The 24,179-nt window shown below is 36.4% G+C and overlaps 1 protein-coding gene across 1 annotated transcript in view; it reads left to right on the top strand.

Moving 5' to 3' along the window:
- Positions 1-777: 777 nt before the first annotated feature.
- Positions 778-24,179, top strand: part of LOC149787729 (glycogen [starch] synthase-like) — an 87,008-nt gene continuing 63,606 nt past the window's right edge. The window contains exons 1-6 of the mRNA XM_089973935.1: positions 778-941; positions 7,270-7,451; positions 11,945-12,136; positions 13,482-13,667; positions 16,187-16,331; positions 22,728-22,845. Coding sequence (XP_089830061.1) covers positions 785-941; positions 7,270-7,451; positions 11,945-12,136; positions 13,482-13,667; positions 16,187-16,331; positions 22,728-22,845 — 980 coding nt within the window. The 5' untranslated portion in view covers positions 778-784. The remainder of the gene's footprint in view (positions 942-7,269; positions 7,452-11,944; positions 12,137-13,481; positions 13,668-16,186; positions 16,332-22,727; positions 22,846-24,179) is intronic.

Here is a 24,179-nt window from a genome sequence, read left to right as displayed (position 1 = left end):
TTCTCGGGAATTTTATGAACGCATGAGAGTTTCTTAAATTGCACGAGGGAGTCGTCAATGGATTCTTCTCCGTCGTTGATAACTTCTCTATACTCATTTTCCTCCTCCTCCTCCACTTTCTCTTCCAGATTCCTTTTCCTCCTCCTCCTTGTTAAGAGTCTTTCGACTCTCAATAGAAAACCGTATTTATTTGTGATGAACTTCACATTTTCATCTAAGTAATCTTGCATCCTGATTTCTTCTCCATGATCATAACTAAATTACTACTGTTACTACTTATTATTATTATATTATTATTATTATTATTATTATTATTATTTTATAGATTCACAGATAATTGCATTGGGATCGGGAGAAAAGAAAAAAAAAACAATATATGAGCTTTTTACTACATATCGAATATAGTACATAAAATATATTTGTCGACTTTAAACCCAAATGCATTGCTCTCTCTCTCTCTCTCTCTCTCTCTCTCTCTCTCCTGCGTGTCGTAAGAAGTTTCATCCTAGAAGGTCCTGTTCAAACAGTGTTTTGGACTCACCTGCTCTAATGATTTTAATCTTTTTGTTTTCATCTTTGTTTTGAGGGATACTTAAACTTTTTCAGCCCGTTATAGCCATCATTTTATTTATAGTGTGGTACCCTAGCTGTCCTTCATCAATCGGTAACAACACTCCCTTACGGAGTGAAAAAGTTACATATACAGGGAAATTGAAGGTGATGATACTTTGTAAAGAGTAATGTCCCCTTCAACCTTGACAATGAACTTGACCTTATTTCAAAAATGGCCGGTCTCGGAATGAGAAGACGAAGCAGCAGCTTCTTTAGGACGCTGAAAAATACTGAACCTGATTTTGAAGACATGTATTTTGACAGAGGAGCGACAGCAGCTGCAGAGAACCGGTGGTATTTTGAAATTGCGTGGGAAGTAGCCAACAAAGGTTTGCAGCTTGATTTATCGTTTCTGCTCAGGGTCACCATTGAGTTTCAGATGATGCACTCATTACTGTGAACGTTGTTTGCAAGTGGGCTTTAATATTTGATTTCATATTATACGTTACTAATTATAAGTAGCATTGTAAGGCCATCATCCAAGTGATATTTCTTATTTACCGAACACCATTAGCATAGATCAGCATGCAAGCAGTATTGACAGCCGCTTTGGTAATTTTGGCCTTGAAGGGGCCTGGTAAAACTATTAAGAGCCGCCACCAAGTGCTACTAAATTGCATTAAGTAGCCATAAAATAGCATGTTAAAAGAAAAATACAATTTTGAAAAGGTATGTTAATTACTGTTAATTTTTGTTAATTGCCATATTATTTTAAAGGAGACTAGAAATCAAAATTTTCCTTTTACGTATGTAATTCTCTACAGATTTTAATTCGACTGCAATGTTTATAAATATCGTAAGCGGGTAGTGATTATATTGCGTGGAAGATACCACGATTCCGTAAATTGCCGAGTTTTTCCGAGTTTTGATGAGACGACAGATCACGTGGTACCGTGACGCTATACTAGCTAGTCCTCGAATACAAACATAAACATTGGCGAGCGAGGCACACAGGAGACCACATTTGGGTTGCACATTCAACAGTTGAATCTGCAATCTGATATAATAGTTTATGTACTGTACTTATAAGTGCTAAAAGAAATTTGTTAGGCACAGGCCCCGGGCTGGTGACTTAAATAAACTAAAGTCCTGAATGAAATTCCACAAGCCCGGACAGTTCATACCTGTCAACTCTCAAGCCGGGAGAAAAACCTCCCGATTTGGGGGGTATTTCCTCTTCTACCTCCCGATCTCATCATATCTCTCAATTTTGCGCAGCGAAGTCCCGATTATTACATTATGTCTGTCAATTTTCATTTGTCAGAAGAAAAAAAAAACAACCCGAAACCATTTTTAAATATAACGTATGCAATCCATAGTCTAAACTGCCACACTGCAGACATCGTAGCGATATGACTGAAAAATTGTTTAAGCTACGTTAAAAATTCAAATCACAAGCACACACGTCTAAACCGGTACTGGACGAAATAATTATTATCATACAACAGTTTTTTTTCTTTTTTTCTTCTTCAGTAAATAGAACGTGAAGATTAAACATTATTCAAGTAAATTTCAGATTTTTTTAAACAACTACAACAGTACTATAGTATTAAAAAATATTAAAAGAATAAAATTGTCACCAATTAGCTTAAATGAATGATCACTTCGAAATTTTCTCTGCAAACAAAATCGCATCTCCATTTCCGCCAAAGAAACTCGGCCAGTTAACACCTGACATTCCTCTACCGTATATGAAAAGTTTAATGATCATGATTAAATTATAAGAAATAAAACAAAATATACCATGCAGTATATGTGGCCCTAAAGAACTAATTCTGAATAAATATTTTATTCAGCAAACAGTGTTACATGCATTAAGACTTATACCTAAGGAAATAAGGTGGGGCATAAAACGTGAGAAAAACAGTTGCCACAAGTACAGTAACTTGTGACTGCAGATTTGAACTGTTAAAATTAAGTCCATGGCATCGTAAGTAACAACAAAATAGGCATCGTTTATTTGGTAATCAAGTGCTGGTGCTTACGCACACACACACACTGTCGAACATGGTTTCTTTGAAGTATGTCCGAAGGGCAGTCTTTTTCACAAGATCAATGCAAGGATAAGGATTATGTTCATTAGTCACACCGGCTTTATCGTTTGCGTACTTAAATCAAAACTTTAGCTATTTTGCAATTTAGCCAGAACTGACCAGAATATGCAAAAGGGGCTTGTCATGGGGGAATAATAAGGCGTATCACAGGGAGAAAAGGCACGTCAAATGGGCGGTCGCACACTGGGGCGGGGGGGGGGGGGTTAATAGCCCCCCCCCCCGTTCTATTGTCAGACAGTTAATGTGAAACTTTGACCTCTTTTTTTTTAATCGCTGCTTTTTAAACTGCCCAAGGAATAGTTTTATATCAGTTCCAATTATTACAGATTACCGTTTATGCATACTACATGTATACAATGCATTATTTTTTTAAAATTTTTATAAGATTACTGAAAATTGTGTTTTCTCGAAACACGACAGGTTTAGAATCTTATTTTTAGAAAAGTTTCCATTTGATTAAAATCAAATCTAAATATCACCAAGGACAGTGGTGATTTGATTTAGATTGTGCCGTGTTAAGGCATGTATGTCAGCATCTTGAAAATGCATTTACTCATTTCACCAGCGCAATCAAAGTTTCCTCAGGCAAACAATTTTTGTTTCGACAAGCCTGACGGGCACCTCACTTTGAATACAGGATGGGCCGGAACTAAAGCCAGAAAGGGCCCAGGGTGTCGAGCTATCAGATTTGTTTTTAGCACTGCTGTTTTTAGATAAAAGATGTGTGGATTGATTGTTGCATTTTATGGTCACTTACTCGTCCTTCTGCCTGTTTTCGTAACTCACACATTTAACACTTTTCCCAGGATTTAAAATGTCCAAAGGTATGTCTGGAACAGCGCCAACTTTTAGTCTAGGCCTAGCATTTGCGTATCTTTGAGCTGCTATTTTTTCATGATCCCTCTCATAACATTCCTTTGAGAAATGTAACAAGCACATAGTGCTGTATGGTGTTGCCTTGAAATCGACTCGTTTGTAATAATGTACCCATTCTTTCATTATGCCTTTATCTTTCGGAAAAGATTTTTTTTTTTTATGTCAACAGGCTTTTCTTGATGTTCTATTACACCCGTAAGCAACGCAAAACGGTATTGTCTTTTACTCTGGCAACTCCCACTTGGGCTGCTGGAGTCGCTACTATGACGTCACATCCCGAAAGTAACCGAATAGGCGCGGAAATTTTGCATATGAGGTCACGGAAATTCAGCTCCTAGAAGATAGGCCAATATTTAAATATTGGCATTACGGTCGCAGATGATACTTCAGAATAAGGTTTTCTGCTATAGTACTTTTATTATTATTCTATATTTCCATTGGTTTCTGGTCTCCTTTAAGTGATATGAGTGCACAAAAGACAACCGTTTACAGGTTACGGTTTATGCTTGCGCGATTTACATGCAGTTTCGATACCAGGGAGTTAAAAAGAGAAACCCGTTTTATGTTATCTCTATCTTTGCAAATAAATAAGATCTTTATTTTAAAATTAAGAAAATAGTTTTTAGGTAGCTTTAGGAGCCGTTTTATGAATGTGTTAAGAAATTACTATTTAAAAATTTACATATGTTTAATAAGGTGAAGAAAACTAATCTACATTTTTTCTCCAGTAGGTCTTCCAAAAAGAATTGCATATGATTTAAAAGTAATAATTAGAATATCACCTCAGAAATTAATGCCATATGGGAAAAAAGAAGACATGTTTGTTGTAATAAATGGCTTGGAGAATACAACCAGTAATCTGTTTGAAAAGTGGGCCAATCAGCATGGTCACCTGGGATGCCAAGAAGACAGGTTTTAGCAAAAATCCACAAAAATAAACCAACACATCAGTTTTGTGGTGGACTTGCAACTTAATAAGTGTGAGTTTAAATCCTACCATTGAGACAGCTAAGCACACTTGGTGTGTCCTTGGGTTAGGCAGCTTTCTCCAATTGCCTTGGCACTAAATGACCTACTTGTCTTGCTGTACTGTAAAACACCAAGTCAACACCATCAACATAGGTTTTCATGCAATCTATGTAGTGGATTACAAAATTAATATTATAAACCAAACGTTTTATAATTTTGTTCTTGTTTTGTAGAGATGTTGCCCTTTTAGATAATACTAGTACAAGTTGTTGTGTTATTGCTATAAAAAAATAGCTTTTTTGTAATATGCCCATAATGTGAATAAAATGACCTGTTTCTTTGAGTAATATATATATATATATATATATATATATATATATATATATATATATATATATATATATTGTATAGTCATAGTTTTTAAAGAAATATGGGACAATGTTGTGATTGGGAAGGGCTATTTAATGATTTAATACTAGTTTTATATTCACATTGGGAATAAGTGTCAGTGTTTTTTAATGAGGCTGTTTGCTTTTCTGTATCAATTACCTTTATTTTCAAGATAATGAACCTCTGCAGGATCATTAAAAACATTACTTCAAGAGGTTTCAAGAGTTATTATATGTACCTTCAAAACATCGTGTATTATATACTACCATTTTGCATGTAACTATGGATATATTCAAGTGTTGTTGTTGATTCACAACAAAACAAGATTTCCCCTTTTTTCAAAAAATCAAGGTATATTTAACTGGTGAGAAAACAACCATCAGTATCAAAGCTCAAGTTTAAGCTTTGCTTGTCATGGACCAGAAGATATATGCATATTTACCGATTTGTAATCACAATAATATAACCTACAGTGTAGGTAATCCTGTCAGATTACAAAGTATAGTTTCTCTTGTGCTGTTTTGAAGTCATCTGGTCAGACTACATTGTATAATATTGCTCCATCTGGTGGGACTCTGATGGCTAGAAAAAAAACACCTCCTAGACATTTTGATCAAGTTGAGAATGCCAAGAAAACAGGTAAATATTTGTTAAACTAATTCTCTTTTACTGTCTATATTTCAGGTCCTGTATATTTATTTTTGAAGCCCTGTAAAGTCCTGAAAAACTAAATCCATGAATTTCATGAACCCTAATTAGTTTCCCCTTGTACTATATTTAAAGTGTAGGTGAAAATTTGTATTGAGGATATATCGGTGTGTCAGTAAATTATATATAAGTCAAGTCTAGCTGCAAACAACATAGATCCTGAACTGCCGTAGCATAATGTACATGTTTGTTTCACTGATTACTCCTAACAAACTGCATAGACACAGATCTGATGGCGCATTATGTGACAGTAGATCTAGGTCTGTGCAGTTTGATGTTGGACTCCTCTTATAATCGAGAATATATGTTAAGTACATGTAATTGACTAATGGACAGTCAGAGTGACTCCAGAATACACCCAGACTGCCCAGTTGGTCTCTTTGTTCCATTTATTATCTGCAATGGGCAGGGCACCAGCATCCAAAATTAGGCACACAGCACATGAAACTCTGGTTAAAGATATCTGATGTATCATTGTGCAGGAGACCAGACATCCAGCTTTAAATATTTACCAATTTACATCAGCTGCTTTTATTTGTATTTACAAAATGTAACTGTAAAATAATCAACACTTGTTTACATTTCACTGGATATTTCTGTAAGAGGATCCCTTATCTAACATTCATTGGCACACTCGTTTTATTTGAGTCTTAACATATTAACCCCTAGCGACAACTTTATGGGGCAGAAGGTAGTAGCCTACTGCCGAGCTCTGTAGCGTCATGGTCATGCATGATACACTAAAGTGGATGGTATTATTGAAAGGTAGACAGATGTAGCTGTACAATGATACCAAATAATCTGGAATATCTAGTTGCACTACAAAATACAGATAGAAAAACCTCATTTTTTGGACCCGACTTTTTTTAACGCAAGATTCACCCGTGGTTGGAATCCCAGTTTGTGTCCGGATTTTAGACTTTTTGGTCTCAGATCTAAGGCAAACCGGTATGAACTGCAAACAGACAGATAAGCCTTTGCAAAAAGTAGGATAAGATGGACATTTGGAATAAAGAGTGGTCTCCATACAAAAATGGCTCCGTTTAGCAAAAACAAAAAAAAAACAAAAAAAACAAAAAATTCCAACTTTTACCCTTCTGCACATGCGCAAGTCAAATAGCCAACGAAAAATGATGTTTCTAACACAACTAGGCAGTATGTTATTGAAAGATGACTGGGGATTCGGTATTTTCGAGTCTATTCAGAAATAGCTTTCAAAATGTGTTTCCTACTCGATTTTCAGGCAGAAATGGCAAAAACCTCCAGGGGTTAATGTGTTAATAAATGTGTCCAATTTTCATCAGAATATGTTTCTTTCTGTCATTGTTATGTGTTATGGAAGTCACAAACTTTGCATGTCATATTGGTACATGCTAAAAGTTTATTCTGGACTGAAAACTGTGAGTATACGGCATATTATCGGGAGAAAAATGGAATCACAATCTAATACATTAGATTCGGTTTAGGTGGAAAACAGAGACTAGAAATACTGGAATTCTGAATTAGGAGCAGGGTGCCATTCCCCTATGTACATGTCTGGCTGGCATACTGGTATGATTATCCAAAGGTATTTAGAAAAACTATATTGTGTGCATTCATCACTTTTTGTAAATATGTTTGCAGATGAAAGGACAATTTAAATGTGCTGTTATCTTTTCAGTTGGTGGTATCTATACAGTGATAAAAACAAAGGCCCCAGTCACTGTTGAGGAACTGGGTGAGCAGTACTGTTTGATTGGGCCTTACAATGAGTCATGTGTGAGAACAGAAGTTGAAATTTTGGAGCCACACAATTATGTTTACAGGGATACAATTCAGGAGATGAGAGATGCAGGCATAAAGGTGAATATATTTTTAATATTAAACCTGCAGACATCAGAAAATATACCAGAACTCTCAGTTAGAATTTAAAAAAAGAGATTAAAATCTGACTTGAATCATTATCCCGATTGCAACATCATTGAAGAAAATCTTTTACTCAAACTCATGGGGAAGCTAGGCATCATGATCTTTTTTATATTTGAACATAATAGGTACTAGCAGCATGTCCTTACAGAAACAGACTTTTAATTCTGAAAACTCAAGAAATTCTGCAAATTCAGTTCTTTTGTAGGTATCAATTTGTGTAGGATTTTGTCCTCAGAAAAGATCATTTTGTTGGTGGATAAATTCTTGAATGTGACACAATGGAGATGCCCTATTTTCATTATTGTTTTTTTTTCTGTTGAACCTTTCATGTTTTGGTTTGTGTCAACCACAACAGACTTTCCCTGTCACATGAATAAAGCAGGTTATATAATATTTGAAAATGTCATTGTATTTGCAGTTTTTGTATATTTGACCAAATTGGACAGAGAACATCTATGTACATGTATTTAGGGTGTTCAAGTTTATACATATGGTTTGGATCCATCATGAAATATAATCTGCATTACTAAAAATAGAAAAACTTTTCAATGACTTCATTACAAAAACAAATCAGAAAAATTTGACCATTGTTGACAGAAAGTAATGATGGCTTTCAATTTTATACCAATTATTCTGATGCAAATGGCCACTGCTGCTAAAAATAGAGAAAACTATTTTAATGATGACTTATGGTAAACAGTTTATCAGAATTTGACCAAACTTTGTAGAAAGTATCCTGTATTAAAGGAATTTGAAATGATGCCAGTACAACATCAGCTATGAATGACATCACAAAAACTAGAAAAAAACTTTGGATAACTTGTTCTGAGAAACTGTTCAACAGAAATTAACCCAATTTGCAATCTGATTAAAATCAGATCTCCACTGTCCTACATGAAGATCTGACAATAACTGCTTACGGGTCATATCCAGGTGACCCATGTTATTACCGCAATTGCTAATTTATCAGCCAGTCAGATGAAGTCTGATATCTTATTGTTGGGGGGACTGAGCAGTATGCCTGAAAAACATCTGTGTGCCGAATGATTTGATTCACTTAAAAAATTTATGAAAGCTGTATTTCTACTTGATAATTCAAAGATCACCAGAATATGACCCCTATGCAGTCACTGTCAGATCTATTTGTAGGACAGGGTAGACCTGATTTTAATCAGATTGACCAAATTTGACAGAATCATTCTGGTAATAAGACTTTCAAATTTATACAAATCATGTTGATTCACCCAGTGTTCTACCAAGGACACGCTATTGTTGCCATGGATGCATAAATATCACAGACTAGTGCATTTAAGCTCCCATATATGGGTCAATAGGCACACTCAGATTTGGCCAGGAATGACTCTGCCATCAAAGCAGATAACATTGAGTATGAATAATGCATTAGCTTAGTTACCAGTAAATACCTGCATGTATGTAACAACACTTTTCATTGGATGTGATATTGGATCTAATATTATAAGAAAAATCAATTTATTGCTTTCTTATTATCTGAATCCTGTGGTTAGTAATACTTCAGTAATATTAATGGCATCAGGCAGTGATGATTCTGAGCTTTTTGGGGCCCTCACAATGATAGAAAATGAAATCAGTTAAAAATAACATTACTGATAGCAAAAGTGAAAAAAATGAAAAAAAGTGTACCCCATTTGAAAAATCCTATTTTGGAGCAGATGTCTCCAAAAGATAATATCTGTGAGCTCTGAAAAATGTATTTTGTTGGTACTCGTCCTTATTCATATGTCTGGATTTGTTCTAGGTCAGATTTTCTTTGCAAGAGGAACGTGCATTATTTCTTATGTTTTGAAAATAACATTGTAATGTCTTCCAAGTTTAAGTGAGGCATGAAATTGGTAATAAGATGTTTTCAGAGCATTCATGCAGTGCAAAACAAAGGATATGGTGGCTAAAGTAAGTTAAACGGAGCCACCATTAAATGGCCTAAAATGTGAATAAAACTTACTGACAACCGTTTGAAAATATTTTTGTTATCTTATCACCAATGAGAATTGCATATAAATATATGATAAATATATGTCTGTCAGTAATCTGTAAACTGGAAATACAACTAGTATGTCAACATACATAAAAGGGAACCACCTACCTTCCAAAGATGGAGAGACTATCAAGTTCGTGTGTGTATCGATATGTATCATATCGCAGGCTGTGTATCATGAATTGTATCAATATGTGGTACAGGTGTATCGTTTCACCCCTAGTTGTTGCATATAAGTATATTACATGTACATGTAATCTTATCTGGATTTGGTGCAGATGTTCAATCTGCATTTCTGTTTTGCACACCCAGACTGTAACCATTGTATTTGACACATCTGTATTATGCAGTGTAAACATGGATGAATTTCATGGAGTCAGATCTCATCATAACCAGTGTACACTGACATTGTTTCATCACATGCTTAAATATGCACAACGAGTTAGCTCCCATGGTCAGTCAATAGCTCTCCACATTGCAGATGATTCTCTCCCCCATAGTGGTTATATCAAATAAAATGTCTAGATCCAATTTTGAGACTGATTTAAGCCACAGATTTAGATGTTAATAAGAATAAAGGCATGCATGGTGGTATGATCCAAGAAAATTTTGATTTTCTTGGGAGACTGTAGCATATGCATCCCCCCCCCCCACAAGCCATGCAGTGATCAAGATGTGTATTTCGAAATGATAATTTTTATCAAAGTTTTGACCAAAAGATAGTGCTAGCATGAGACACAATGTTTTTGTTGTTGGGTGTTTTCACAGATGTCTTCTCATTAGTATTTGTTAGATACACTAAAATAAACATATTTAAATCCATTTTATTCTGAATTCCGCATGCATTTGAGCACAAAAATATTCAGAGATCATAAAAGAGAGTTTCTACAGAGCCTGAAAATTACGGTGGTCTGGGGTGCAGGACTGATTTTTATTTTCAGCTGTGGACCTGTTATATATTTGAAGAACTAGTCAGTCAGGCATTTAATATTTCTTACTTTTTCCAATAAATTGAAGAAAATATGCTTTTTAGTCTTTAAATAATCCAAAAAGAGTCATAAAAATTCACTAATGCAAGTGGATATCAATTGATAGTGAGAGACTGGTGATGTAAAGTGTTGCTTGAAATTGCCAAATTTTGCATGTACTGTATGGATCACCAGTCTGCTTCATTTCTGTCAATCAAATGTTTGTTCCTAACCATAGCCAAAAACTAAGCACCAGCAGCATCAGCTTATTGCATTTTCTAGATGGATAATTGAGTTTAAGTAAGGATTTACTTTCAGGGGACAAAAATAAACCAGAGGGAATTCATCTGCTACAAGATGTGTTGCACTGCAGGACCTCAAACTTTCCAGGTCTGAAAGAACGCAAACTATAAAAAAAAAAAAAAAAAAATAAAACACATTTGGACTTTCCAAGATCACTGGAGAAAGACTTGGCCATGCCAGGTTGAGTAAGATGTAATGAGATCATTTATGTTTTGTTCAGCATTTACCCAATTCCCAAATCAGCAAATCGTTCAAGTGCATTAGTTACATGTATGTCCAATTTTAAAACTGACCCACTGATAGCACTCGAAACAGCAAAGAGCATATTACTTGCACCAGAAAGGTTATACTAGTAAATCAAACAGACCCCCACCCCATCTTCAAAACTCAGATGGCCCAGGCCTTTTCTTTACAGAGTTGAGTGCAGATCTGAAGAAAAGGTGATTAAAGCTGCAAAACCATTCTCTGGTTTTGAATTGGCTTTTAACAGTCAGCAATGGAATGGATGGATTTGGGACAAAATTAAGCTACAGTCATGTTTGTACATCTTTTCTGAACTCCATAGCATGTTCCCTGAAGGCACCAATACAAAGTTGTCTGAATATTCAGTTTGCATTAATTTTGTTATTTTTTCCATCTTTCATTAATGTTAATGAACTAGTAAATATTTGCATGTCAGACTCAGCTGTTGGATTGGTCCTTGGCTTATTCAGATCTAAGCAGTGTAGATTACTCCTGGTCCTGGACGAGTGAGTTAGAAGTGAAATTTTCAGGCCTTGGTGTTTGAAATAAATACAAATATCAATTATGTTTGTTCTTAGTCAGATGAAAGAACTTGTCATCCTTGACTTCCTGACCTTGGGTGGTCCCAGGGAAGGGGTCAAAGGTATGAGGTACAAAAAATCCAATTAAAGTGATACTTTTAAAGTTTTTGACCAATATGTAGTCGTAACAGGTCGCTGCATTAAATAAGTGACAGATTTTGTATTATGACTTCCAAGTCACTGTCTTGGAATGAGGGTGAGTACCTTGTGGTGAGGTGGGGAGGGAGAGTTTAGAATATGCAGTAAAAGAGCAGTGCAATTTAAGATTGCAAGTCATTGCAGTTGCTGTTGTTGATGGTTATCTTCTGCTTTAAACAGGTATACTTTGGTCGCTGGCTGATTGATGGTTATCCAAAGGTGGTGCTCTTTGATATTGGCTCTGCAGCATGGAAGCTAGATGAATTTAAACATGAACTGTGGAGTTCAGCCAACATTGGGATACCTTGGCACGATAGAGAATCTAATGATGCCGCCATATTTGGTGCCCTGGTGGCATGGTTTATTGGTTTGGTAGGTATTTACACAAGGTATAACTTTGCCATGCATTGTAGTCAGTTAGCAGATTGAAAAGATTTTGTTAGCAATATGAAACCGTAGGAGAAATAATCAGATATAGTTTATTTAGTCCTGTACTTCTTTGGCAGTCATTTATAGTAATTTCTTCTGTTCAAGCAATTTTTGCTGTAAATTGGAATTGTTCGATTTTGTTTATTTGCACATGTGCGATGCAACGTTTCATTAATATCTAACTTCCGTCTCATCTTTAGAGTTTGTGACCACATTGTTTTCAAGTTTTAACTGAAATAGATACTATAAATGTGCACAACAGTTGTCTTCATTGCAAGGCTTGGGTGAGAAATGGGTATCACTTTTTTCAGCAATATTTTGTTGCTTTTGTATTTGTAGCTTCAGATATCAGCACAAAGTTTGCAATATAAGCTAAAAATGTATAAATTCATTTATTTTTATCAATGGATGGCATTTGTTTTTTTTGAAAATATTTAGCAATTGTTATTGAAGTTAAAAAAAATCAACATTTAGTGAAATTTTTATATATATATGCTGGCATAATCACATAACAAATAACAATTGGACACATATTTTCATGAAACATGCACACTTTATTTCCAAAATGTGTGTAGAAATTGCCAGTTTTGCTTCTGTATAATGTTGTTTTTGTGGACTGCCATTTCAGTTGGTTGAAGGGCAATATTAGCCTGGGAAGCACAGTATTACCCTCCAAACAGGCGGTCAGACTGACCCTCTTTCTTGCTTCATTGATGGTTTTAGGTTTGTGGATGATTTAGCTGCAGAGGAGGCAAAACATAGTATTTCATAGAATTCATAAATTATACACATTTAAAGGTTATACCTTTAGAGAGGGTAGATATAATGGATACAAACATATATTTTTATGCACAATGATTCAAAATATATTATGCCGGAGGAGTAAATATTTGTTGCAGAAATTGTTAAATCCCCAATTTGAGCACCGTTAATGATTATCTGCCTTCCCTGACACAAGTCTTTCATACATTTGGTTTGAATTCTTCACACTCAAGCGTTCATTTCCCTCTAAAATTTACTTTGGGTATGTGAGTCTTCATTTTTAGCTTTCCGTACAATATTTTGGAAATAAATGCAGCAGGTTTCTTTTGTGGCCTATTTCATTAGTGGGGTAGCGATGAACTGATGATCTTCGTAGTGAAGAACCAGGGTATCAATCTCAGTTTTTGAGTACTACTGCCTAAAATAATTGTATGCACAAAAGAGGAGGAAGATGTTGGATCATTGTCTGTTGATGCATTTCATAAAAATATAAATGTGAATGATTTTTGTTTGTTTTCCAATTCAGTTTCGTAAGAATTTGGAAGGCAGTCCTCTTGTTGTGACTCACTTCCATGAGTGGCTGGCAGGGGTGGGTCTGATATACCTACGAACTCGCAAGGTGGATGTTAGCACAATTTTCACAACACATGCAACACTGCTGGGCAGATACCTGTGTGCTGGGAATACAGACTTCTACAATAACCTGTCTAATGTAAGTCTTTATTTTGAAACTATGCTTAGAAATATTACATGGGTTGAAAAATAATTTGCCAAACTCAGAATGGCAAGTGAAAATTTCTGATGTCCAAGTGGATTTTTAAATCGTTGGGTGAATGCTGATTTGAGAATGACCAGACCTCCTTATTAAAGAAAATGGTGTTCTGTCAAGAATACTGTGGACTTTATTCACTGAAAGTATTTTGTGCTGGAATTTTTGTTTTCCATTTGTTTTGATCAGGCATGTACAAGTGCTTCTCTCTCATTTGTTTAATAGTAATAAATAATTACAAAAGAAAGAGCAGGCTGGTAAAAGTTGGTAGTTACTTAATACTGCTGTTAGAATGGTCATATAATAAGTTCTTGAAATCAACCATTCATGATCGACTTTAGATTGTTAATATCCATCAGCTTTTATATTTCTATAGTAGTTGTGTTATTTGAGTTAGAGTTTGTTCAGGGTATGAACAATATATTAGTACTGGTCTATTAATACTGGTCTTACTGTGCAAATGGATTTTTAACTATTTTTCATACCCTATATCAGCAGCCTTGTAAATAATTGTTTATTTTTGTATAACTTGCATCAAGTATATTGAAAGATAGGATATTTCAATCCTAATATCTGTCAATCCAATGTCATGTCACTGGTAAAAAAATTCACTTTTAGTTAACTACTAATCATGCAGGAGCAAAAGTGACTTGTCATATGGCAAAATCAAATGGCAAAATTGAAGATTTCAAAGTGTTTAATTGGTCAGAATATCAAAGCCATCTTTGTTGCAGGCAAGACATTTAATAGAAATGTTTTTCCATAAAATAAATATGGATTAAAGGGCAGGCTTGAAATAATTTTTCCACTCATTTCTTCATAACAAAGATCCTCTAAGAGCTGATATCATGTTTTCCATGCATCAAAGATTTCATGTTAATGGAGAACTCTAATATCAGTTTTGTCTTAACCTTTTTGGAGAAAAATACAATACATCTTGAGTCAGATGGCATTGCCATTTTCATCTTATGTGTTAATGATATTGTGCAAGTCCATAACTTTGAAAATAACTCTATAAAAGGCGAGACACAGTGAGTCATGAAGTACTTGTTTTTTCTTTTATCTCTTTCATCAAATTTCCGATTTTTTGTAATAATTGTAGCCAAAATGCATTAAACTGCCATATATACTCACTTATAAGTTTAGTCAAACAACAAAGATCCTTATCTGCCATAGCATAATGCACCTGCAGATCAGAGTCTATGCTGTTTGTTCTACTGTTTACTCTTGATAAATTGCACAGACCCAGTTCTACTAGTGCATTAATAGACAGCAGAGCTGGGTCTGTGCAGCTTGTAGTTGGACTCAATTTATAAGCAAGTACATATGGTAATAGTTTCACAACAGAGTTTTGTAGATTTTCACTTAGGTATGTTGTAAAAATAAGTGAGAAAGATTTAGATGAAGAAAATGTCCTGGAGACATTAGTGTTAAAGAAAGAAAGTAAATTTGAAAATCGAATCACTATTTTCTACTTTTTTGTTGATTTCTTTTACAGTTCATTGTAATATTTTTAATGGGAAAAAAATGAAGCATTTTTAATTTGGGAACTCTTTGTTGCATTGTGTTGATAACTATTCTATTTTGGTGTCTTGTGCATGGTTGCATCCCACTTCTTCTTGCCACCTCCCCCCACAAAAAAAAAGAAATGCATCAATTCATTCAGTTTTAATTTAAAGTGAACACAACATGATTATGAGAAGATGCTTGTTGGTAAGCTTGACTTGCTGATCCATCTAAGCATGACATTAATTTGTATGCCCCACTGTTTCTCATGCCCTTACTGCTGGACAAAGGGGCATCATGATTTGGCCATGCTCATCCCTCTTTATATCTATCTATCAGTCTGTTCTGCAAAGCTTGTTTGGAAACTTTTGCAAAAGCCACTCGACATTGACAACTATCTTGTTAACACAGTTAAGTAATGATGTTTCTTGACAAATACCTTGTTAGCATGATTATGCAATAACACCTCAGGTAGACAAATGAAATTTCTTAGGAGTATTTGTATTTATATGTAGATGATTTTATTCGATTTTCAGGTTACATACATTTTTAATCAGGATTTTTTGTGCATATTTTTCAACTTTTTGGACACAGAAACTCATTAGCACAGTGAAGCAAAAACCAGTTGGGGTTAGCAGATGAAATTTAGTAGACATATTTTAATTCTCATGTAGATTACCAGATGCGATTTTTTCAGGACATGTTAGCAATTTTGAAGGAAAAAAATTGCTGACTTTTAAACAAAGCAAGAAAATGCAGAGGTAGACCAATTAAATTTTGTTTGTATGCTTATGCTGATGATCTGATCGCATTTTCATGCCATCAAAGAAGTTTTTCAAAATCTTCTAAATTTGTGAACATATTTTACTGACATTTTAGTCAGCATTGGGAACATACATATTTGACAAACAAAACGTTTGTGATGTATGTTAATATATACATCAATTTTGTTGCAGTTTAACCTTGACAAGGAGGCAGGAGATAGACAGATATATCACCGCTATTGTATGGAGAGAGCAGCAGTACATTGCACGCATGTCTTCACAACTGTATCAGAAATCACTGGCATCGAAGCCGAGAATCTTCTGAAGAGAAAACCAGGTACAGGACTGAAGAATAAAAATTGTAATCAACCATAAATGTTTAGTCAGCTGGCAAGTACACTAAACAAGGAATCCAAATTTAATGAATTCCTTCAGAGAATAATAGAGGAAGTATTTTTCCAGAATATTGTTTTTAATGCCTAGACATGCAGATACACAGTTTAGGAATATTAGTCATCACTGTGCATTAGAAGGAAAACTGCTGTATATACTTGCATATAAGCTGATTCATGTACAAAATCATCCTTTTGTTTAAACATGCAACTTGTGTGATCTTCCGTGACTCTTGCTGCTTGAATTTTACCATCAAATCGGCCATGAAAATAGGCTGATGTACAGGTTTTTTTCAGTTAGTGCTCAATCTGTAAGTCAAATACTGTATACAGTGGCTTGTACATCAAGACTTTTCATAATATTAGGCTTTGATTTGGCAAGCAATTAATATATTTAGTTCTTGGATACACTACCATGATCAGTCGTTAGATTGGAAGACAAAACAGCTAGGTTTTTGTATGTTTGCCTTAAGATTTTTAGTATGATGAACTGATAAGTTGACCCCCTATCTGTATGACCTAATTATTTAATACAAACAACTTGACTTATAAGCAAGTGTACATGGTAAGTTTATACAGGCAGTAGTAACAGGTAACTATATTTATGCAGGTATCCAACATAATTGGGCAGATATCAGTACAATGGTCCCTCACTGTAAATTCTCTTGGTAAGCCACTGCATCTCTTATGTCATGGGTATGGTTATGGATTCCATGAAACTTTTATGTTATCTTCGCAAGTTTCATTATATTACTTATTTTTTGTTCTTGACTAACGAGATCCAATTATAATGTGATTTCACATCATTATGTACTCTATTTTGGGTGCTTTTTGTACTGTTTAGACAGAGTCTAGTTGAAACAAACCCTCATTTTGGAGCTCCCTTATTTATAATTCTGCCATGAAAAAAGAGAGAGAAATATACAAGTGTTATGTCCTTCACTGTTGGCAGACAAACAGAACTTAAGAATGTGATCATATTTCACATGTGTTGACCTTTAATTTTTAAATGTTTGATTTTTATACATTTTACACTTCTGTGAACAAAAAAATTAATACTGTACAGTACATTTTTCAGCACATATTAAGTCAAACACAAGGCTGTCCTTAAGGACTTGTACAATTTATAATATTATTCCTATAAGTAGTACAAATATTGCAACATTATGAAAGCTGCCAGCAACCCTTTTATCCACCATCTGAATGGAAAGAACTTTTTTGCAGACAAGGGTAATGTATATGAAAGGAATTGTTATGTGGTTATGGGGAATATATTGCAAATGAAACCATTCAAATAGGCTTTGTTTTATGTGAAACCACATTAATAATGGTTTCAAGGTGAATAAAATTGTCTTTCATCAACCAGAAATTTTACAAATGTGAATGAGTTAAAATCAATAATTGAACTAAGTTTAGCCACATAAATGGAATTCATAACCATGACAATTCTATATGAGGGACCTGAGTATACTATGGAAGTTTAACAGGTTGTATAAATGTTTGTTACTGACTCTCAGCTGTAGGTGCCATTTTGAAAACTGATGATACATGCCTTTAAATGGTAATTATTCAGTTAATTTTCTCCTTGACCAGTATTCCTTAAAAGATCATCATATCAGTGCCCACAAAAATGCATATGACAAAATCAGCGTTCAAGTGTGTCACCTGTTATTACTCTGTGGTCTAAGAACAGAAAGATGCAAAATCAACAAATAATTTAATTCTCTAAGTTATAAAATGAACATTTAAGTGGAACTTAAAGTATTGAGAATTAGATCCCTAAAAATTCTATCACAAGTGTATAGTATGGTGTTCCAAATGAATTTCAGTAGTGTTCTGAAAGAATTCCAATCTTGACTGTGCTGATGTTCCAATAACCTTGAATGAGCATATGTGTCAACAGTCTTGATGTATCATAATGATATAATTCAGAATGTATTTGAATAAATTCAGAATAATTCCAAAATAGTGTTTAAGTTCATTCAATGATCCTTGCAAAATTATATTTGAACAAAACAGTAAATGTTTCGAGACAGATATTAAAAGGAGGAATGAATAATCCTATTGATCTCAAACTTGTGATTATGTTCAACCATTGGTGGTGATGAGGACCATTCAATATCATCGATTCACTGGGGGGGTCCGGAGATGGCTGATCAGTCCAATCCGGGCCCAGAAGAGTCTGTTGCAATGGGGACATGGGTGTACAGGTTGCTGACTGATAGTTGCGGAATTGATGTTCCAGGATTTGCAGAGATCACGTTTCTCAGCTGCATCCACCTGTCTTTCCCGTTCAAAGGCTGCTGCACTGGCATTAACTTGACTACGCCAAGCAGATCGATCTGCAGCGACACTTTCCCTGCTATCAGGATCAATGCCTAAGTTCTTCAGCGAGGCCTTGAGGTGTCCTTGTACCTCTTTTTTTGACTACCATGAGATCTCTTGTCTTGCTTTAGTTCTCCACAGAAGACCTTAGGTAGGCATTCTACCGGCATGCGGACAACATGGCCAGCCCATCGGAGTTGTGCCTTGCACAGCATGGTGTGGATGCTTGTCATGCCAGCCTGGTGAGCACCTATGTGTTTGGTACCTTGTCCTGCCATCTGATTTTCATTAGTTTTCTCAGGGAGCTCATATGGAAGTGGTTCAGATTTTTAACAAGGATACTATACATAGTAAATGTCTTGCAAGCATAGAAGAGGGTAGGGAGAACAACCGATGCATAGACTCTGAGTTTGGTTGCAAGCTTGATGCTTCTCCTGTCCCACATATTTGAGTGGAGTCTGCCAAATGTTATGCTGGCTTTGGTAATCCTGGTGTTGACCTCATCATCTATGTGGACTGCTTGTGAGAGGGTGCTGCCGAGGTATGTGAACCTGTCTACAATTTTGATCTTTTGGCCATTGACAGTGATGGATGGTTCCAGGTAATCTTCTCTGGGAGCTGGCTGATGCAGTACCTTGGTCTTACTGGTAGAGATGGTGAGTCCGAAGTTGGTGCACACTGTGGAAAAAAGGTCCATGTTCTATTGCATGCCTGCCTGGAAGCTGGAGTTGAGGGCATTGTCATCTGCAAACAGGAGGTCACGAATGTTCTCAGCTTGGGCTTGGGATTTGGTTTGAAGCCTCCTCAAGTTGAACAACTTCCCATCAAGACGGTATCAGAGACCTACTCCTGCATCACTGTCCTTGAAAGCATCCATCAACATTGCAGAGAACATGAGGCTGAAGAGAGTGGGGGCTAAGACACATCCTTGTTTCACACCAGTCGTGACTGCAAAGGGTTTGGAATAGTTACCCCAGTCCTGGACTCTGGCAAGCATGCCATCATGACAATGCCTCACCATTTTATTGAAGACATCTGGACATCCAAATTTGGTCATGATCTTCTGGAGGCCTTCCTGGCTGATGGTGTCGAATGCCTTAGTCAGATCCACAAAGGTGGTGTATAGCTGAACATTTTGTTCAAGACACTTTTCTTGCTTCTGCCTGGCAGCAAAGATCGTGTCGATGGTGCCTCTCTCCTTTCTGAAGCCGCACTGACTTTCTGGCAGTAGGCCATGATCAAGGTGCTCTTTGAGTCTGTTTATCAATAGCCTGGTGAGGATCTTACCTCTGATGCAGAGTTGAGCGATTCCTCTATGGTTATTGCAGGATTGGTGATTGCCTTTGATTTGTAAATGTGGATGATGGATGCATCTTTGAGTTCCTTGGGTATGTGCTTCTGTTTCCACATCCGAAAGAACATTTTTGTTAGTCTTTCCACTACCTTAGGCCCACCAGACTTGTACATCTCAGTCTGTTCCTGGAGCTTTCCTACTAGACAGGAGCTCAATGGCCTTATGAGTTTCCAGCACTGTTGGAGGGTCAGCCAATCTCTCATTGATCTCCACCTGAGATAGATTGTTGATCGCTTCAGTATTGATGGAAGAGAGTCTGTTGAGGACACTGTCAAAGTGTTCAGCCCAGCGGTCCAGTATCTTCTCATTCTTGGTTATGAGAATGCTGCCATCTGATCTTAAGAGTGGGGCTGTGCCTGCTGTTACTGGGCCATAAACATCACATAGAGCACTATATAAATTCTTCATGTTGTGTCTGTGGGCAAAGGACTGAATATCGTCAGCCTTTCAGCTCAGCCATGTGTCCTGCATCTCATGCAGTTTCTTCTACACAGCTTGTCAGACTGAATGCATCTTTCTTTGCAGTGGACATGGGGTCAGTGTTGTGAGCACGATGGAGACGATGCTTCTTCTAGCAGGGACTGTATTTCTTCAGTTTTCATCAAACCAGTCTTGGTGCTTTCGCGCAGTGATGCCATGGGTTTCAGATGTAGTTGAGTATACCAGATGTTTGAAGGCCTCCCATCATTTCTCTACGTGATTGGTATCAGAGTCCGTGGATTCCAGCTGGCTTGTTAGAGCTTCAGACAGAGCTTGCTCAGTGTTGCAGACTTTCAGCCTGGAAACATTGAGTCGCTTTGGGACTTTAATTCCCTGTGGACATCTGGGAGGTTGAATTTTAAGAATAATCTTGGAAATCAGTAACCTGTGGTCTGTCCAGCAGCCAGCACCAGACATGGTTTTGGTCACCCGGACATCCTGCCTGTCATTCCCACAGACTAAGATGAAGTCGATCAGATGCCAATGCTAGACCATGGGTGCATCCAAGTTGTTTTATTATGGTTAGGCAAATGGAAGACAGTGTTTGTGATCAGGAGATCGTATGTTGCACACATCCTCAAGAGCAGATGTCCATTGCTGTTGCAGTTGCCAATACCATATCTACCAATAACTTCCTTCAAAATTTTTTGGTCTATGCCAACTCGGGCATTAAAATCACCAAGAATGATAAGCTTGTCTGACTTTGGTACCAAAGCAATCCATCAATTCCAGATCCTGGTAGAACTTGTCTTTGGCTTCCTTCGAGTTGGTTGTGGTTGGTACATAAGAACTAATGGGTCTGGCTTGCTTTTTTCCATGTAATAATAGCTTCAGCATTATTAGCCGGTCATTAATTCCCTTTGGTAATCCTTCTCCAACCTCAGTCAACTAGCCCTCGTTGGCCAAGCAAGTTTCACTCAGGGCTGCTATCTCTGTCTTGTAGCGAGCAAGTTCTCTTGCAATCAGGGCAGTTCTTCTCTCTGGTACGTCAGCCTCTGTATGATCCAATATTGTATATGTTCCATGCACCAAGAGTGAGTGGAGCCTTTTGGGTTATCTATATGGTTCAACCACAAGAATGGGATTCCCTCCAGCCATGGTAAACTGGTCAGGGTAATTGAAGCAGGTTGTTTTTAGGGCACCTTTTTAGCCCCTTCATTGGGCTATTGAGGTAAGCAGCACTATCCTAAAGAGGTCTGCTTACTTGTTCAGACGGCTACTGAGATCACTTTCTGCTTCAGGTCAATGGAAGATGACCCTATGGCCTGAGCCACTTGCATGCAAGTCTGCCACTATGGCTGCCAGTGCATCCACACCTGCCGCATCGTAGCTTGCCCATCGATGCAGGACTTGGGCACAGATGATGATGATGATTACATGAATGACTTGAGCATGAATTGGATTAAAGTGAGGGAGAGTTGTGCTTCATTAGCCTCACTCTCTTGTCCAAGCCCCACATTCAACAGTGGCAAGATGTAGTCAAGATGGCTGGAATGGAGACTGGATGCAGTGGATGACCAAGGCATCCTACATGGCTTGCTGTGCTCTTAGTGATCCACAACACTTTGATGGGTCTGCCTTCCTCCCGGTTGACCAGCTGGTGGTTCCTCCGTGCAGTCCGCCGGGTCCAGTCTTCACATGCAGTGGGTGACAACTTATTTATAGCTTATTAACAAGACAAAGAGTGTGTATGCACCAAAACTCAATCCTCCACCATGGACAAAGGTCAAGCACACAAAATAAACCAAAAGATGTGATCCACTATAAACTGGTTTAAATGTTGGCATATAGTGATGTCACTGTGAATGCTTCACATACTGGAAAAAAATTTTAAGTACCCCCTAAGTGGCACATGCATAGTTGTGCACACGCCACTATAACTAAACTCAACAACAAAGTACCCCCAGCATTACTAATGATTAGACATGATGTCCACTTTTTAAAAGCCAGCTTAGTGCTTGTGAAAGCTCTTAGTGATGGATAAATTCTCAGAAGGTGGTTTTGTGATGAGAACTAAGGTTCAGATCTTTCAACATTTATGAATGAACAGATGCTGAGAAAACTACTTTTCTGTTAAATTTTAGGACGAGAAGTACAATTTTTATTTCTGATCAGTAAAGGCACATACATAACCTTGTTGACTCACGCTTTAATAAATATTTTTTTCTTGCTTTCATTTTAGATGTTATTACACCCAATGGACTGAATGTAGTGAAGTTCAGTGCCATTCATGAGTTTCAAAATCTACATGCTATATACAAGGAGAAAATCCATGATTTTATACGAGGACACTTTTACGGGTACGTATGGCATGTGATTATAACATTAGAACAGTATAACACGATACATGTAGTAGAGGTGCCTATCCATTCGTATTTATCGTGGATAATTCCGGCTCATCTCCTTAGTATTGACCTTTTCAAGACCAAGTAAAAGATAGGCAATTGAAGACAAGTAAACATTCATTCATTATATGAAAATGAATTACATTGGTGGTGTTACATGCAAATACATTTATTGCTTTCTTTACTATGCAGGTTGATTAGTAATAATATTTTACAACTAATGCTTGTCATAAGAGGAAAATGTGCAGATGTGTGCAGAACTGTCATCTTAAGTAATTTAAGGCAATCAATAGGATCACTCTGTTCATCTGTCATCCATTTCTTGCCTATAACCTCTGTGCCACTTCACCTGTTGAGACCACGCTTTCACTGTGGATGCATGTTGGGGTGAACATGTCTTGCACACAAAAGACTGGACCACTGCTGTATTAGGATTAATGATAGATTTGTTAATAATTGTGTCTGGGTTCAAATTCCAAAACCTTTTTACCTATTGCCAATAAATTTTCACTGGAGATGCATCTTACAATGGATTTTTATACCAAAGCTGTTACACAATGACCCACTTTCCATGATTTATTTAAAAATGATAAAAATGAATACTCTCTACATGTCTGGGCTGTAATTTCTATTCTACTGTACCTAATAACATCAAACTTAAACTGGTTGTGCAGGGTTTTAAAATTGGTTACAAGTAGTCAAGTTAGACCTGAATTTTAGGAATGAGTGACTTCTCTTATAGGAACAGAACATGGAGAAGTAGGAGCAAAGCAAGAAATGCAATGTGTGTGTGTGTTTTGTCTTTTGATTTTAACTGTGTCCTCTATTTCTCATGCATATTTGCATTGTTTTTAAGCAATTTTCTTCAGGTTAAAAATTCTATATGTTGTATGTATATGAAACACATTTTGTGTGAGTGAATATATCATATTGGTATGCAGTGTGTTCATAGATGAAAGTGACAGCAGGATGGAAGATAGATGTATGAATATAAATAGAACACTTTTATTGCAATCATTGTAGTTCAGTTTAATTTATCAGTAATTCATAGAAGATTAAGAACATTTGAAAGTTTATATCTTCTAGATCAATAACTACTAAACAATATGCAAACTATCAGTGTGTAATTTTTCATTTTTATATATCTTTCTCACTTTTATTCTTTCCACTTTCTGGAATCATCGCTAGCCAAGGTACCGATATGTTAAACCTATCTACACCTTGGCGGATCGAGCAGACTTTTTTGTGCTTCAGGTCTGTGAATTTCATTGGATGTGGCAGCAAGCCAT

Source organism: Sinohyriopsis cumingii, chromosome 11, assembly GCF_028554795.1.
Source record: "Sinohyriopsis cumingii isolate HCF-2022 chromosome 11, ASM2855479v2, whole genome shotgun sequence".
Classification (NCBI taxonomy): domain Eukaryota; kingdom Metazoa; phylum Mollusca; class Bivalvia; order Unionida; family Unionidae; genus Sinohyriopsis; species Sinohyriopsis cumingii.
This window is presented reverse-complemented; position numbering and strand designations above follow the sequence as displayed.